The sequence below is a fragment of the Mustela nivalis genome (assembly GCF_964662115.1).
Source record: "Mustela nivalis genome assembly, chromosome: 2".
Classification (NCBI taxonomy): Eukaryota; Metazoa; Chordata; class Mammalia; order Carnivora; family Mustelidae; genus Mustela; species Mustela nivalis.
Genome location: NC_139021.1, coordinates 51,756,974 through 51,772,922, shown reverse-complemented (window position 1 = coordinate 51,772,922; position 15,949 = coordinate 51,756,974). Strand labels below are relative to the sequence as shown.

General features: G+C 35.7%; 1 protein-coding gene across 1 annotated transcript; it reads right to left on the bottom strand.

Annotated features, from left to right (window-relative positions):
- Positions 1-1,014: 1,014 nt before the first annotated feature.
- Positions 1,015-5,133, bottom strand: FABP4 (fatty acid binding protein 4). The gene is made up of 4 exons (XM_082719431.1): positions 4,954-5,133; positions 2,370-2,542; positions 1,683-1,784; positions 1,015-1,230 (listed from the first exon to the last, which is right to left on the bottom strand). The coding sequence occupies exons 1-4, from the start codon at positions 5,024-5,026 to the stop codon at positions 1,180-1,182; spliced, it is 399 nt and encodes a 132-aa protein (XP_082575557.1). The 5' UTR covers positions 5,027-5,133; the 3' UTR covers positions 1,015-1,179.
- Between the last annotated feature and the right edge of the window lie 10,816 nt (positions 5,134-15,949).

Here is a 15,949-nt window from a genome sequence, read left to right as displayed (position 1 = left end):
ATAAAACATGCAAAGTGCCTGGGACCAAAATGAGTGCTTAATAAATATTGGTTCATTTAAGAATTGTCCTAATCAGTCTCTATAAGTCTTCTCTTTTGGAGTTCTTCAATCTCCAACTAGCCCAAAGTGAAAGTATGACTCTCTATTTCTGCAAAGAAAGTAAATTCTTAAGATTGGAAACTTATTTCACCTCTTCTGGCCTTTTCATATATTAGTGTTGTGCATAAAATAACTATTCAGAAAATAACGGACTTATTTTTAAAGGAAGCATAACACGCAGAATTATAGCAGCTGCAGCACACTAACAGACTCCGGCTAACTATAAAATACAAGTATATAGTTTAGAAATTTTAATCTATGTGAGTGGAACTCCAGTAATTTCTAGAGTAGCTTCAAAGTTTCCACAAAGGGCAGAAGAATTCTCTTTCTCTAACACAGACACATAAACACACACACACACACACTCTCTCTCTCTCCTCCGTTTGGGAAGCCTCCTTATCATTTTTGTCTGTTTGGTTTTTGTTTGTTTTTTTTTTTTAATTTGGGATTTCATGGAGATTTTATTTGAAGAAAAAGTTCTGGAACATACTCAATATTTTCTTTAATAAAAAAGTTCCCTAGTAGAAAAAAAAATTTGGAAATCACTATAAAAAACATTTGCATCATTACTCATTAAAAGCTGTTCTTTTCTGGAAAGAAAGTTATGGGATTATTTGCACTTAATTTTTGAGAGATTCCAGTGATACCGTGGTTTACCAATAATTTTTCAGACTAAAATTTATTGTTCTGCAACAGTGTATTGCTGCTCCTTTTCTCAGTGCTCCAGGACACGGAGGGGTGAAATGTAATAACAAATGTATCATCTCTTACCTAAGACAGTGGAAAATTCACAAATGTTTATTTTTTGCCTTGGATTACCATGAAAAATCATGAGAAACAAAACAAAAAACACAGTTTTCTATTTCCTTCATTGGATTATGAGTAAGAAATGATCCAGCACAATAAATCATTACATCGCCTTCTAAATCTAAAAAGTTTTATTTAACGAACACATCCACATTGAGTAAAATCAGTTTGGGGTAAATTAGTTGCTTGCTAATTAGTAGAAAATAACAATATATGTTTGGACGATATATCCAATGGAAGTTCGATGCAAACTTCAGCTCGATGTTACTTGAATTATGCTCTCTCATAAATTCTGGTAGAAGTAACACCTTTCATGACACATTCCTAGACACACAAAAAAATTTCTTGGTCAAACACAGGACTAAAACATGGGTTATTTATTGTCTCCTTTAATATTGGGAAGGAAAGTGTTTATTTGAAAATATTCATTCTGGTATCCTATATATACTTGATAGTATAGTAAGTTAGGGAGATATAAAGACCCGAGAAAACACAGTGAGCTTTATAACGTATAAGGTGAGTGAGAAATATAACCAGAAATGCATCATACCATAGGGTGTGTGCTGAGAGCAGTAACAGAATGCATGCCTCGACAGCATGCTTCGACTGAACATAAAAGCATGAAGGGCAATTGCCAGAGTGAAACCATAATCCCAATGGAATCATCTTTTTTGTTCTATGTAAGCAGGCATGACTGTCTGTTTCTTTAGGTAGAATAGTGATTATAAGATGACCTAGCAGTAGAGTCTAGAATTAAGCAGCTAGAAGAAACTCACCACCACCAGTTTATCATCCACTCGTTTTCTCTTTATGGTGGTTGATTTCCCATCCCACTTCTGCACCTGTACCAGGACACCTCCATCTAAGGTTATGATGCTCTGTGAACACAATAAAAAATGATTACCACTGATACGTGGTAGAGGAAAACAAAATAAAAAAAACACATCACCTTTGAATGAAGGAATATTTTGAGGTCATTAGTCATTCTAAATTGTAAGGATATATTAAAACAAAAAAAATGAGTGTCAGAAACAATAGCATACAAAGAATACATTTTGATCAGAATATTATATAAAAACACCTACTTGAAATAATATCTATATTAAAAAATATGGATACTAAATTTATGTTGAGATGATAATCTTATAGGTAGTTTTTCTATTTTTGCTTCCACTCTTTCATAAACATTCTCTAACATTGTTATGTTATTTTAATTCACTTCAAATCTATATATTGCATGATGAATTGTATTAATTGCTTTTATAAAAGAATAAAGACAACTTTATAGAAAGGAGAAGATTCACCAACTAAATATCAAAGGCAACATGGTTTAAATCTAGGAAGTCAGGGATCATTGACCTGTGATAGAATAGTTTCTCCTCCTTTTATACAAAATGGCTTCTTATGGGCAGCAGTCTTCTAGAAACCCTGCTTTTATTTTGCTCCAATTCCTTCTTCCTCACCTTGACTTTTCTGTCATCTGCAGTAACTTCCTCAAATTCCTGACCCAGTTTGAAGGAAATCTCAGTGTTTTTAAAGGTGCTTTCTGATTTAATGGTGATCACATCCCCATTCACACTGATGATCATGTTGGGTTTCGCCATGCCAGCCACTTTTCTAGTGGCAAAGCCCACGCCTACAGTTGGAAAGAGAAAAAACAAAATGTCAAGTTCACAATTTTCTTTTACGTGTTTAATGAAGTCAGAGCTGCAGTTTGTGTGTGTGTGTTTGTGTGTGTGTGCATAGGTGGGTTAGTGTGTACAGGCGGGTGTGTGTGAATAAAAGGAAAAAAGATGCCAGTGAGTTTAGTAAGAGCCTCATAAAATAACAGCTGCGAGTAAGTAAAGCAGGCTAATATTCAAAGAAACCCATGGCATGATTAAGTGTAGGTCTATCTAAATTTCTTCTTCTGGGTTTCAGATACAACTCCATAGAAGACACATCATTAATCTTGAAAAAGATTGTCTTCTGGAATGAATGAATATATATATATATTCCCTGCACTCTCAAACCAACTGGCCATCTCAATCATTAGGGCAGCAACTATCATTTTATTCAACTCATGACACACTTGGGTAACCTCGACCTTTCCTTTTTAGAAAACAAAAATCCATAGTCAAAGACAGATTTCTCAGTAGGATTTTGAAAATGAATATAGAGTTACTCCATTTAAAAAAATAATCTGTTTGGGTGTACAAAAGTCACATTTCATGGCATGTGTTGCCAAGTCCTATTTTCCTGGCTTTTCCAAATCACTACACAATGAAGATTTTGATTAATTTCTCCAAAAGGCACAATTTTAAGGAATCACTATTTTAGTAAGTTTCAAATTCAATACTTTGGTTCTCAGTCACCTCAGCTGCAAACCCCTCTTTTAAAAAAGGAAATTTGGGGGATGTAAGTAACGGAAAAGATGAACAATTTACAACTTAATGTAGACAATGGGAACTCACTGTCACTGTGTGTATTATACAGAATTTGTGACAGTTGTGGATATGGTGAATTTTTTAACACATGTATATAAACTTCAGCTACTTATTTTATTAAAGACTACTTATCTGTACCAAAGGTTAGATATAGGGGGTAAGAGGGAGAGAAATACTATACAAGTAAGCGATCCTGAGGCTCTTTTCTAGCTCCCTGTCTGGAAAATGGCTGCAGGTGGAAAGATACATCGTTTCATCAAGTCTTGGCTCTGTTACAAAATATAACTTCACATACATGGAGTGAGTCAGTATAATGAATGGATGCAACATCAAGTATAATTCCAGACTGGCTGACCTTGGGAAAAATTGCATTCTTCACAGTCCCTCTCTGACTGGCGAAACTAATACCTGCTTCCTGATCATCAGTCAGAACAACTAATTCCAGGAGATATCTTAATGTCTTTCATTATCACCAGTGCTTTATAATTTTAAAACATAGTGGCATGAGAATTTAAAGATACATGTTAAAAGTGTAAAATGTTCCTAAGAATCAAGAGCAAAATAGCCTCAAATCCTGACATTTCTGTATCAGCACCTATGTATTACTTTATTGAATCACGACTAGTCTATAGTCTAGAAAGTTAGATCTCACTTATGCTGAAGTCCCTAAATGCCCTCCTGTCTATAAACAAGGAAAATAGTAGTACTTACAGAAGAGGGAAAAAATATATACTATGTGATTTAGGGAAAGGTGAAGTCTTAAGACAGATTAAATCCTAACCCCTGTAAGAACACCGCCCCCCCCAAACTGCTACCCCTGGATACCACCTTATCATTCATAGAGGTGTGAGGAGAGAGGATTTCAAGGTAGAAGTTGTCTCAGTGAGAACCAGTCCTCACCCCCTTGCTTCAGCACAGTGGTTATCCACGGAATGTTCACACAACACAATGGCAATACTAACAGAATCTAGAAACCCGAAAGCCTCCATTATCAAGTAAGAATTATGTTATGGATAGAACATTGTCCTTTTGACTTGATAATCCTATGGCATCCCATGTAATTCCTAATCAAAAAAAATATTTAACCCCTTAAAGTGACATATTTCCTGAAATTGAGATTTTTGCTCTGATAAAACAACCATACATTTTAACAGATTGACAGTTGAGAAAATAAAATAATTAATAAATGTTTACTTTAAAATTACATTAAAAAGAGAAATACAGTGCTTTCAGCTTCAAATAGAAATTACTGACTCCTAGGAAATAAATATAGTCTTATTTATTTTATATGCAAGAGAGATTAGCAACAGGCAAAGAGCCAAGTAAAATAAAGGTACCCCAGTTTAGCAGTGAAATAAAATCTTATCATTTCTGTGGACCATAAAAATTCTAGTCAGACCCTTTTTCATATTGGCTCACCTATAGGAAAGCATCAGTTGTAACTTTGATCTCGAAAGTTTCTCCAGACAAATGATTCTCACTTGCTATTTTTATAGCCTCTGTATAGAAAGCAGCATTTCCTATCTGGCTAATACTTCCAGAATGAAAAGCAGCAATAATAAACCTTCTTCCCCCAGAGAAAAAGGTATAAATCCAGTCACCCCACAACAGAGTTTCTTACCCACTTCTTTCATGTAATCATCAAAGTTTTCACTGGAGGTAAGTTTCCAGGTACCCACAAAGGCATCACACATTTTATGAACTTTCTAGGATTATCTTCAAGATGAGGAAAAAAGCTGTAGCTCTCAGGAAGGTGCTGTGACCTTCTTGAATCCAGATAACTTCCTTTTAAAGATGCCCAGATCATGTGATCTTAGGAATAACCAATTGGGGATGGTATCAGATCATTTCCTTCATTACCAGCCTCTGCAATTTTTCCTCTGAGTCATATTTTTAACAGAAATTTCTCAACTTTGGTTCTCTCTGGCAAATGGTCAGACTTAGAGTACAAATTATTTTTAAGCGTTCAAAAAATATTTTCAACATTCCTGTTTTGACTTTACTGCCCAGTGCATTGAATTTGTACCTACTATTTCCATACATATTTATCCCAGGGTAGAGTAAGATAATTATCCTGGGATGAACCTTGACCCTCTTTTCTGGAGTTTCTATTAACATTGCAGTTATGTGGTTCTTTGGAATTGAGGAACATAAGAATTATTTTACGGACTCTTCAGTAATTGCAAAGGCTCTTTGGGACAGTACTGTCTTGGGAATTATTTGCCAACTAAAACAAAATAAATAATGGCATCTTAAAGTACCTTAGTTTTCTCATTTCAAATGTTGAGCATGAGTGAAAACGAAATTATCCATCAGGAATCTGTCAGTTTAGTTAATAATGATTTAATCTCATTCTTTCCATCCCTTTAATGAGAACATAGTATTTACTTCCATAGTATTGTGGCCTTAAAAAAAATAAGCCCCCTTCCAAAATATGTTCTTCATACTGAGCACATCCGTCCAGATCCTGAACTATGTTATTAGGAGCTCAAAATTTACCTAGATCTAAATGGTGTTGCTTTATTTGAAAATGATAAGTGGTGGAGGACACACACTATCAAAATTTTATTTCCTTCTTTTACGTAGTGAATATTTCATGAGATTACTTTCTTGTTTTATTTTTAAAGATTTTATTTATTTGACAGACAGAGATCACAAGCAGACAGAGAGGCAGGCAGAGAAAGAGGAGGAAGCAGGCTCCCTGAGAAGCAGAGAGCCCGATGTGGGGCTCAATCCCAGAACCCCGGGATCATGACCTGAGCCGAAGGCAGAGGCCTTAACCCACTGAGCTACCCAGGCGCCCCTCATGAGATTTCTTTCTTAAAGTATTCCTGTCTTTCGGTCTCCTCCTACCCCACACCAGAACAACTGAAGATGTTCATATGTGCATCCAACTGCCATGGACATATACAGATTTTAGAAAAGAAAAAAGCAATAAAAATACTGCATGGTGACGAATCCCTACACTGTACACCTCTCTGAGTAGCAGCTGCGGCACACACGATTGATTCACAGACTCCTGTAGGTATCCTGATGGCTCCCCAGAAATGTTTGAGGTAGAGGATTCTATAAAAGACAGGTTTTTCTGTAGGCAAACAAGTTGCTATAAAGGCCTGATAAAGTCATGTTACAATAGTAAGTGTTAATTGTTGCATTTGTTAATGGCATGGTAATAATGTAATAACGTCCATCCACTCCGGACGGTTGCATAGATACGTGGACTCTGGGTGATGTACCATTCTGGGTAGACTTGCTATTAAAAATTCATCTGTTTCCCACTGAACAAGCAAATAAAAATGATTGAACTTAATACAGTGATAACTTGACAATGTTCTCAATTAATAATGGTTGGTTTTTTTGTTTTGTTTTGGGTAGGTTTGGGTTTATCTTTTTTTCCCCCTTTTTTCATTTATTTATTTATTTGTCTATTTATTTATTTATTTATTTTCAGTGTGACAGTATTCATTGTTTTTGCACCACACCTAGTGTTCCATGCAATCCGTGTCCTCTCTAATACCCACCATCTGGTACCCCAACCTCCCACCCCCTGCCCCTTCAAATCCTCAGATTGTTTTTCAGAGTTCATAGTCTCTCATGGTTCACCTCCCCTTCCAATTGGGTTCATCTTTTTAAAGGTTTTCTTAAGAGAAGTTTTAGGTTTCCAACAAAATTGAGAGGAAGGTACAGAGATTTCTCATGTACCCCCTGCCCCCACACATTCACAGCCTCCCCCATGATCAACATCACTCACATTTTTTTAACCAAGGATGAACCTACATTGACAGATCATAATCACCCCAAATCTATACTTGATGTTAGGATTCACTTTTGATGTACATTGTGTGTATTTGGACAAAGTATAATGATGTGTATCCTTTATTATAATATCATAGAGCATTTTCACAGCCCTAAGCATTCTCTGGGCTCTGCCTGTTCACCTCCTTCCCACATTCCTAAGCCCCCAACCTGTGCAAGCACTGTAGTTTTTACTGTCTCCATCGTTCTGCCTTTTCCAGAATATAGTTGTGTATGTGGCCTTTTTAGATCGGTTTCTTTTACTTAGTAATATGCATTTAAGTTTCCTCCATGTCTTTTCATGGCTTCATAACTCATTTCTCATTAGTGCTGAAAAATATCCCATTGTCTAGACATACTATAGTTTATGTCATTCATCTACTGAAGGACATTTTGATTGTTTCCAAGACTTGGCAGTTATGAATAAAGCTGCTATGCATATCCACACGCAGATTCTTTTTTTTTTTAAAGATTTTATTTATTTATTTGAAAGAGAGACAGTGAGAGAGAGCATGAGCGAAGAGAAGGTCAGAGGGAGAAGCAGACTCCCCATGGAGCTGGGAGCCTGATGCGGGACTCGATCCTGGGACTCTGGGATCATGACCTGAGCCAAAAGCAATTGTCCAACCAACTGAGCCACCCAGGTGTCCCCACACGCAGATTCTTATATGCACATAATTTTTCAACTTCTTTAGGTAAATACTAAGGAGCATGATATAGTGAGAGTATGTTTTATTTTGTAAGGAACCACCAAACTGTCTTTCAAAGTGGCTGTGACATTTTGCATTCCCAAGAGCAATGAATGAGAGCTACATCCTCACTAGTGTTTGATGTTATCAGCGGTCCAGATTTTGGCCATTCTAACAGGTGTGGAGTGTCAGCCCACCGCTGTTTTGGTTTGCGTTTTCCTGGTGGCATATGATGGGGAGCATCTTTTCATATGCTTATTTGCCATCCATACATCTTATATGGTCAGGTGTCTGTTAAGGTGTTTGACTCATTTTTAATTGGGTTGTTTGTTTTCTTATTGTTGAGCTTTAACAGTTCTTTGTATATTTTGGATAATAGTCCCTTATCAGATATATTTTTTGGCAGATATTTTCTCCAGTCTCCTGAATAATGGTTTACTTTTTAAAATATATGTTGAAGATGTTGTGAAAAGAGGGGCCGTCTGTACCCCAATGTTTATAGCAGCAATGACCACAGTCGCCAAACTATGGAAAGAACCAAGATGCCCTTCAACGGACTAATGGATAAGGAAGATGTAGTCCATATACACTATGGAGTATTATGCCTCCATCAAAAAGAATGAATACCCAACTTTTGTAGCAACATGGACGAGACTGGGAGAGATTATGCTGAGTGAAATAAGTCAAGCAGAGAGAGTCAAGTATCATATGGTTTCACTTATTTGTGGAACATAACAAATATGGAGGACATGGGGAGTTAGAGAGGAGAAGGGAGTTGGGATAAATTAGAAGGAAAGGTGAGTCATGAGAGACTATGGACTCTGAAAAACAATCTGATGGTTTTGAAGAGACGGGGGGGGTGGGAGGTTGGGGTACCAGGTGGTGGGTTTTATAGAGGGCACGGATTGCATGGAGCACTGGGTATGATGAAAAAATAATGAATACGTTTTTTTCTGAAAATAAATTAATTAATTTTTAATTAATTGGGGTACCAGGTGGTGGGTTTTATAGAGGACACGGATTGCATGGAGCACTGGGTGTGATGAAAAAATAATGAATACTTTTTTTCTGAAAATAAATTAATTAATTTTTTTTAAAAAGAAAAGAAAAAAAATAAAAAGAAAAATGGGAGTGATCCCTGTGGGGATGGAACCAATAATTATCTTGGTAATAGCACTGGATACCTGTGATAAAATTATACAGAAGAGAATACACAGGGGCACAAGTACACACATGATATGGGTGTCAATATCCTGGATGTGATTACTGTAGTATAGCCGTGCATCATGTTATACCACTGAGAGATTTCTTATAACAGCACGGGAATCTACAGTTATCTCAAAATAAAAAATAAAATAAAATAAAATAAAAAATTAAAAGTTTAATTAAAAAAAATTAATTAAATAAAATAAAATATATGTTCATGCTTTACCTTTAGTAACAAATTGCTTCACACAGATTTTCAAATGATTATCACTCTTAAACAATATAGCATATATATAGTGTAATAACAATATAGTGTATTTTAACACTGCAATTTAAACATTTTTTTTAGAGATGGACTGCCCAAATACTATAGTCTTTAGTCACATGTGGTGCCTGAATACTTGGAATGTGGCTAGTATGACTCAGAAATGGAATTATTAATTTTATTTACTTCTAATTAAAATTTAAGAAATTATCCTCATACAGTTACTGGGAAACTTTTAAAATTTGTGGGAGAACCTGAATATGTGAATCTACTCTTCCAGTTATAGAACCTAAATTTGATGAAATCTAAATGTCAGTCAAGTATTTAAAAAGAAAATTTAAAATATGAGTTGGGATCTACTAATAGGAGAAAATGCACACTGAACTTTGAGGACAATATAAGAAAGTACAATATCTCATTGAAAATTCTTGCACTGATTATATAAACTATGAAATGTTGAAATTATGACATTTTTGGTATATTGAATTACGTGAAATACATTACTAAAATTATTAAATTATTAAGATTAGTTAATTAATTTAATGTTTCTTTGTCACTTTCTTAAGCTGGCTATTAGAAAGTTTTAGATTACACATGTGACTCACATTATGTTTCTATTGAGTAGCACTATTTTACACTCCCATAGTGACATCAAAGTTTCTTTGTTTATTCAACATGTGTGTCAAACATGTTGCCAGCCACTGGGGATTCAATATGGGCAATCTTACCAGGCACTTGCTGGCTCTCACAGAGCTTACCTTCTAGTTCTGGAGAAGATAATACACAAGTAAACCAACATCAGGTAGTGATTTTCGAGAAAAAAGAACAAGGATCTGATGTAACAACTGCTCCAAGGGTTGGCAACACTAGATGGGCAGTTCAGGGAGGTCTGTCAAAGGAGGTAGACAATGGAGCTGAAACCTAGAGGGTGAGAAGAAAATAGTCATGGAAAGATGAGACAAAAGATGTTCCAGCCACAGGGAACAGCGGGAGTTTGCGGATTCCATTCTTGTTTGAGACAATTTCACCTCAGCATGACCACAACACTAACCCGTGACACACACAGACATATAGCCCTATAAAGCCATGACAAAAGTACAGATATATGTTCCTGGTGAAGAGTCCAAGCTCCATTAAGGCAGGAGTTTTCATGGTGATTATTTACTGGAATATACCCAATAACTGAGTATTCAATAAAATTGAATTGAGAGTCCAATAAAACTCCTGTAAAATTACCTCAGGAGTATTTCCATGGGCCAGTATCCTCATGTTCCTATGTTAACATATTTAATGTCTGAACATTGCTGGAGAAATGGTATATTGAAATTTTTAGAAACACTGGCTCCTTTAATAATTTTCTATCAACAAAAATAGTAACCTATAGTATAGGAACTTGATAACTTAAATATCAATGAATTAATATATAAGAAAGTTGTTGGGTTACATGAAAAAATTTCACGTTATCAGTTGTGTAGAGTAACAAAATAAGCTTACCAGACTTATTTAAGGGGATTGTGTCTTTAAAAGCTGCTCAGTTTATATTCCAAACACATGGGCTATCCTGTGGAAGGCTAATATTCTAGGAACAAGTCCACTAAGTTATGTATCATATAAGGCAGAGATTTCCCTCAAACAAGAGGCTTTCCTTAAATTATTTCTATTTTTTTATTTTAATTCCATTGTAGTTAATGGACAGTGTTATATTAGTTTCAGGTGTACAATATAAAGATTTAATAATTCTACACACTACTCAATGCTCATCATGACCAATGGACTCTTTAATCCCCATCACCTATTTCACTCATACACCCCCACCCGTCTCCCCCTCCAGTAACTTTCACTTTGTTCTCTATAGTTAAGAGTCTGTTTCTTGGTTTATCTCTTTTTCCATTTGTTCATTTGTTTTGTTTCTTAAATTCCACATATGAGTGAAATCATGTGGTATTTGTCTTTCTCTGACTTATTTTGCTTGGCATTATACCCCTCCCAATTCCATCCATGTTGTTGCAAACAGCAAGATTTCATTCTTTTTTATGGCTGAGTAATATTCCATTATATATACCACATCTTCTCTGTTCCTCTGTTGATGGACACTGGGCAGCTTCCATAATCTGGCTATTGTAAATAATGCTGCAATAAACATAAGATGCATATATTTTTTTAATTAGTGTTTTTATAATTTTTCTGTAAATACCTAGTAGCATGATTTACTGGACCATAGGGTAATTCTATTTATTTTTAATTTTTTGAGCAACCTCCATACTATTTTCCACAGTGGACAGTGGCTGCACTGGTTTGCATGGCCACCAGCAGTGCACCAGAGTTCCTCCATCTCCATATTCTTACCAACATGTTCTTTCTTGTGGTTTTTTATTTTAACTATTCTGACAGGTGTGGGGTGATATCTCACTGTAGTTTTGACTTCCATTTCCCCAATGATGAATGATATTGAGCATCTTTTCATTTGTTGGTCAACTGGATGTCTTCTCTGAAGAAATGTCTGTTCATGTCTTCTGCCCATTTTTAAATTGGATTATTTGGGTTTGGGGGGTATGGAGTTATATAAGTTCTTTTTAAATTTTGGATGCTAAACCCTTATCAGATATGAAATTTGCAAAAATCTTCTCTCATTCAGTAGGTTGCCTTTCTGTTTTGTTTTTTCCTTTGCTGTGGAGAAGCTTTTTATTTTGATGTAATCCCAGTAGTTTATTTTTGCTTTTGTGCCCCTTGCCTCAGGAAATACACCCAGAAAAATGTTGCTACAGCCAATGTCAGAGATATTACTGCCTGTCTTCTCTTCACAGACTTTTGTGGTTTCAGGTCTCACATTTAGGTCTTTCATCCATTTTGAATTTATTTTTGTGTATGGTTTAAGAAAGTGGTCCAGTTTCATTCTTTTGCATGTAGCAACACCATCTGTTGAAGAAACTGTTCTTTTCCTCATTGTATAACCTTGCTTTTTTTGTCAAAGGTTAATTGACTATATAATCATGGGTTAATTTCTGGGCTTTCTATCCTGTTCTATTGATCTGTGTATCTATTTTTGTGTCAGGACCATATTGTTTTGATTACTACAGCTTTTTAGTATAACTTGAAATCTGGAATTGTGATACCTCCAGCATTTTCTTTAAAAAAAATTTTTATCTTAGAGAGAGGGGGAGAGAGAGATCGCAGAAGAGGAGCAAAGGAAGAGGGACAGGGAGATAATCTCCAGAAGACTCTGCACAGAGTGCAGAACCCAATACTGGGCTCTATCCCAGGACTCTGAGATCATGGCCTAAGCTGAAACTAAGAGCTGGACTCTTAACTGACTGAGCCACCCAGAAGCCCCCACTTTTTCTTTTTCAAGATTGTTTTGGCTATTCATGGTCTTTTGTGGTTCCATGTAAATTTTAGAGTTATTTGTTCTAGTTCTGTGATAAATGTTATTGGTATTTTGGTAGATTTTCTTGGGCTAGTATGAACATTTTAACAATATTCGTTCTTACAATCCATGAGTATGGAATGTCTTTCTATTTGTTCTTGTCATCTTCAATTTCTTTCATCAGTGTTTTATAGTTTACGGAATACAGGTCTTTCCCCTCTTTGGTTAAGTTTAGTCCTAGGTATTTTATTATCTGTGGTGCAATTTTAAATGGTATTGCTTTCTTAATTTCTCTTTGTGTTGCTTCACTATTAGTGTATAGAAATGCAACAGATTTCTGTACATTGATTTTGTAACCTGGAACCTTACTGAATTCATTTATCAGTTCTAGAAGTTTTTGAGTCTTTTAGGTTTTCCATATATGGTATCATGTCATCTACAAATAGGGAAAGACTTACTTCTCCCTTAACAATATGGATGGTTTTATTTCTTTTTGTTGGCTGATTGCTGTAGCTAGGACTTATAGTACTATGTTGAATAAGAGTGGTGAGAGTGGACATCCTTATTCTTTAGGGGGAAAGCTCTCAAATCTTTCCCTTTGAAGATGATATTCACTGTGGAGTTTTCATATATGTCCTTTATTATACTGAGGTGTACTTCCTCTAACCATACTTTTTTGAGAGTTTTTAATCATGAATGGATATTATACTTTGTCAAATATTTTTTCTGTGTCAATTGAAATGATCATATGGTTTTTATCCTTTCTCTTATTGAGGTATCACATTAACTGATTTGTAAATACTGCACTCTACGCTTGCATCTCTGAACTAAATTCCACTTGATTGTGATGAACGATTTTTTAAATTTATTGTTGGAATTAGTTTGCTAATATTCTCTTGAGGAGTTTTCCATCTATGTTCATCAGAGACGTTGACCTGTAGCTCTCTTTTTTTGTAGTTTCTTTATCTAGTTTTGGGATCAGGATCATGCTGGCCTCACAGAATGAATTTGGAAGTTTTCCTTCCTCTTCTATTTTTTGGAATGGTTTGAGAAGAATAGGTAATAACTTTCTCTAAATGTTTGGTAGAATTCATCTGTGAAGCCATCTGGTCCTGAACTTTTGTTTGTTAAAAGTTTTTTAATTACTAATTCAATTTCACTGCTGGTAATCAGTCTGTTCAAATTTTCCATTTCTTCCTGATTTAAATTTGGGAGGTTGTATGTTTCTAAGAACTTATCCATTTTTCTCTGGGTTGTCCAATTTGTTGGCATGTAATTTTTCATAATACTCTCTTAAAATTCTTTGTATTTCTGTGATGTCAGTTGTTTTTTCTCTTTCATTTCTGATTTTGTTTTGATCCTCTATTTTTTTTTTTGATGAGTCTGGTTAAAGGTTTGTCAATTTTTCTGATCTTTTCAAAGAATCATAAGCTGTCCAGAATTTAATCCAAAGACCCATATGTCTTATTTCATGTATCTACATTGCAGTATGACTTGGAATATAAGCAACTGCCTTGTACTTCCACAAATTCCCTCCAACTCAGTTCCTAAGACTGAATTTTGCTGCCTAGATAAGACAGAATGTGCTCTTATCAAATAATCACTATCATTCACTATAGTGTTCATGGATTGTTATATGAACAGATGGAATGCAATAAGGAGAATCACACTAAAAAACAATTCAACATTATAAGACCTTGGATTCAATGTTCCATGAAGAATATCTTCCCCATGTATTAATGAAGAAAATTCAGACTTAACCAAAACTTTTGTGCTCATCCTTTCCTGAAAACTAGTAGAAATTATACCATTCTCATTTTCTAATCTTTTTTCATTGTTTAAAACTCAAACTGGCAAATTTTTTTCACAAAACCCTTTTTGGTAATCCTACTATGTCCAAGGCACTGTGCTAGGTGCAATAAGGGAACAAAGTAATATATAAGATCTGATTTCTGGGCTCTTGGATGGCACAGTCAGTTAAGCCTCCAACTCTTGGTTTCATCTCAGGTCATGATCTTAGGGTCATGGGACTAAGTCCCATATTGGGCTCCATGCTCAGCTCCAACTCTGCTTGATATTCTTTCCCTCTCCCTTTCTCTCCCCCTTGCCCTCCCCCATTATACACATATCATGTGCACAAGGTAAGTGGTATCTTCATCCCATCCCCAGTCTCTCTCTCCTCATTCCTGATCTCCCCTCATCATCCTAAAATTCATTTCAATTTTGACTTAAAGTTCCTTGTACTTTACTCATTCACCAAATATTTGCTAGATTAATGCATTAGTTAACAAAAACAATGAGGTTTGTGTTTAGGCTACATAATCATTCTTATCGCTTGTGTATGAGTTTTAAACCAATAAACCATGGGCTCTAATCTGTGCTTTACAAAGGTATGGTAGCACTAGGAAGGGTATATTATAAAGGATAAAGTAAGCAAATGTAATTTCCCTCACAAGACAGGACTTATGGGATGGTGAGGAGTTGAGCAAGGGTAACAGCAGAGAGATGACAGAAAAGCAGTAGAAGAAAGTGAGGAATGACAGAGGGAGGGTTGAGGAAGCTCCTTCCTTCTGGGGGAGACTGGTCCCCATAAACAAGGTACATGGGAGAAAATGTACCTGTGGCTGTAAAAGGAATTCTCATAGAAGCAATGATGTTTTTATTCACAAATATTCAAATAACAACATTAAAATGCACATAACAGACCATACTCTTATTCCAGAGCCATGAAGAAGGGGTGTACAGTGACGAAAGCTTTCCTTTGTTCTGGAAATGTGGACACTAGGAATGTGGCCCCAGACACTCAGTGCTGACTGGGGACAAGCCCTCTCTGGTTCAGGCCAACTGCTTTGCACTTTGCTCCACTATGGACAGCTTCCATGGAATGCATCCCTCTGACCTTTGCCTGTGTTTATTTCTTTTGGAGGAAATGAGGGCATTTTTTCTGACAATTTTTAAGTCGAAGAGGAAACATACCCAATCTTGGGATAATAAGGGGTAGAGACAAAGCCATGGTGAGAGGGAGTGTTTTCACAGAATGTGTGTGATAGGTTAAAAAAAGGGTTCATGCCAAGCTTCTCCTTTTATTTAAGAAAGTTCCTATATTAATGGAATATTATTACCAACGTTTGGAGATTTCTTAGAGTTGTAAGATGAAATTTTGGCAGGTAATTTAGGCATATTTTGTTTGGTTCTCTCCCCCACAGATTATTGGGAACTTTTAATTGAAGATTATTTTATATTTTCTATCCTAGTTTGAACAGGCAAAGTAAAGGTAACCTTATTTAGTTGGTGTATC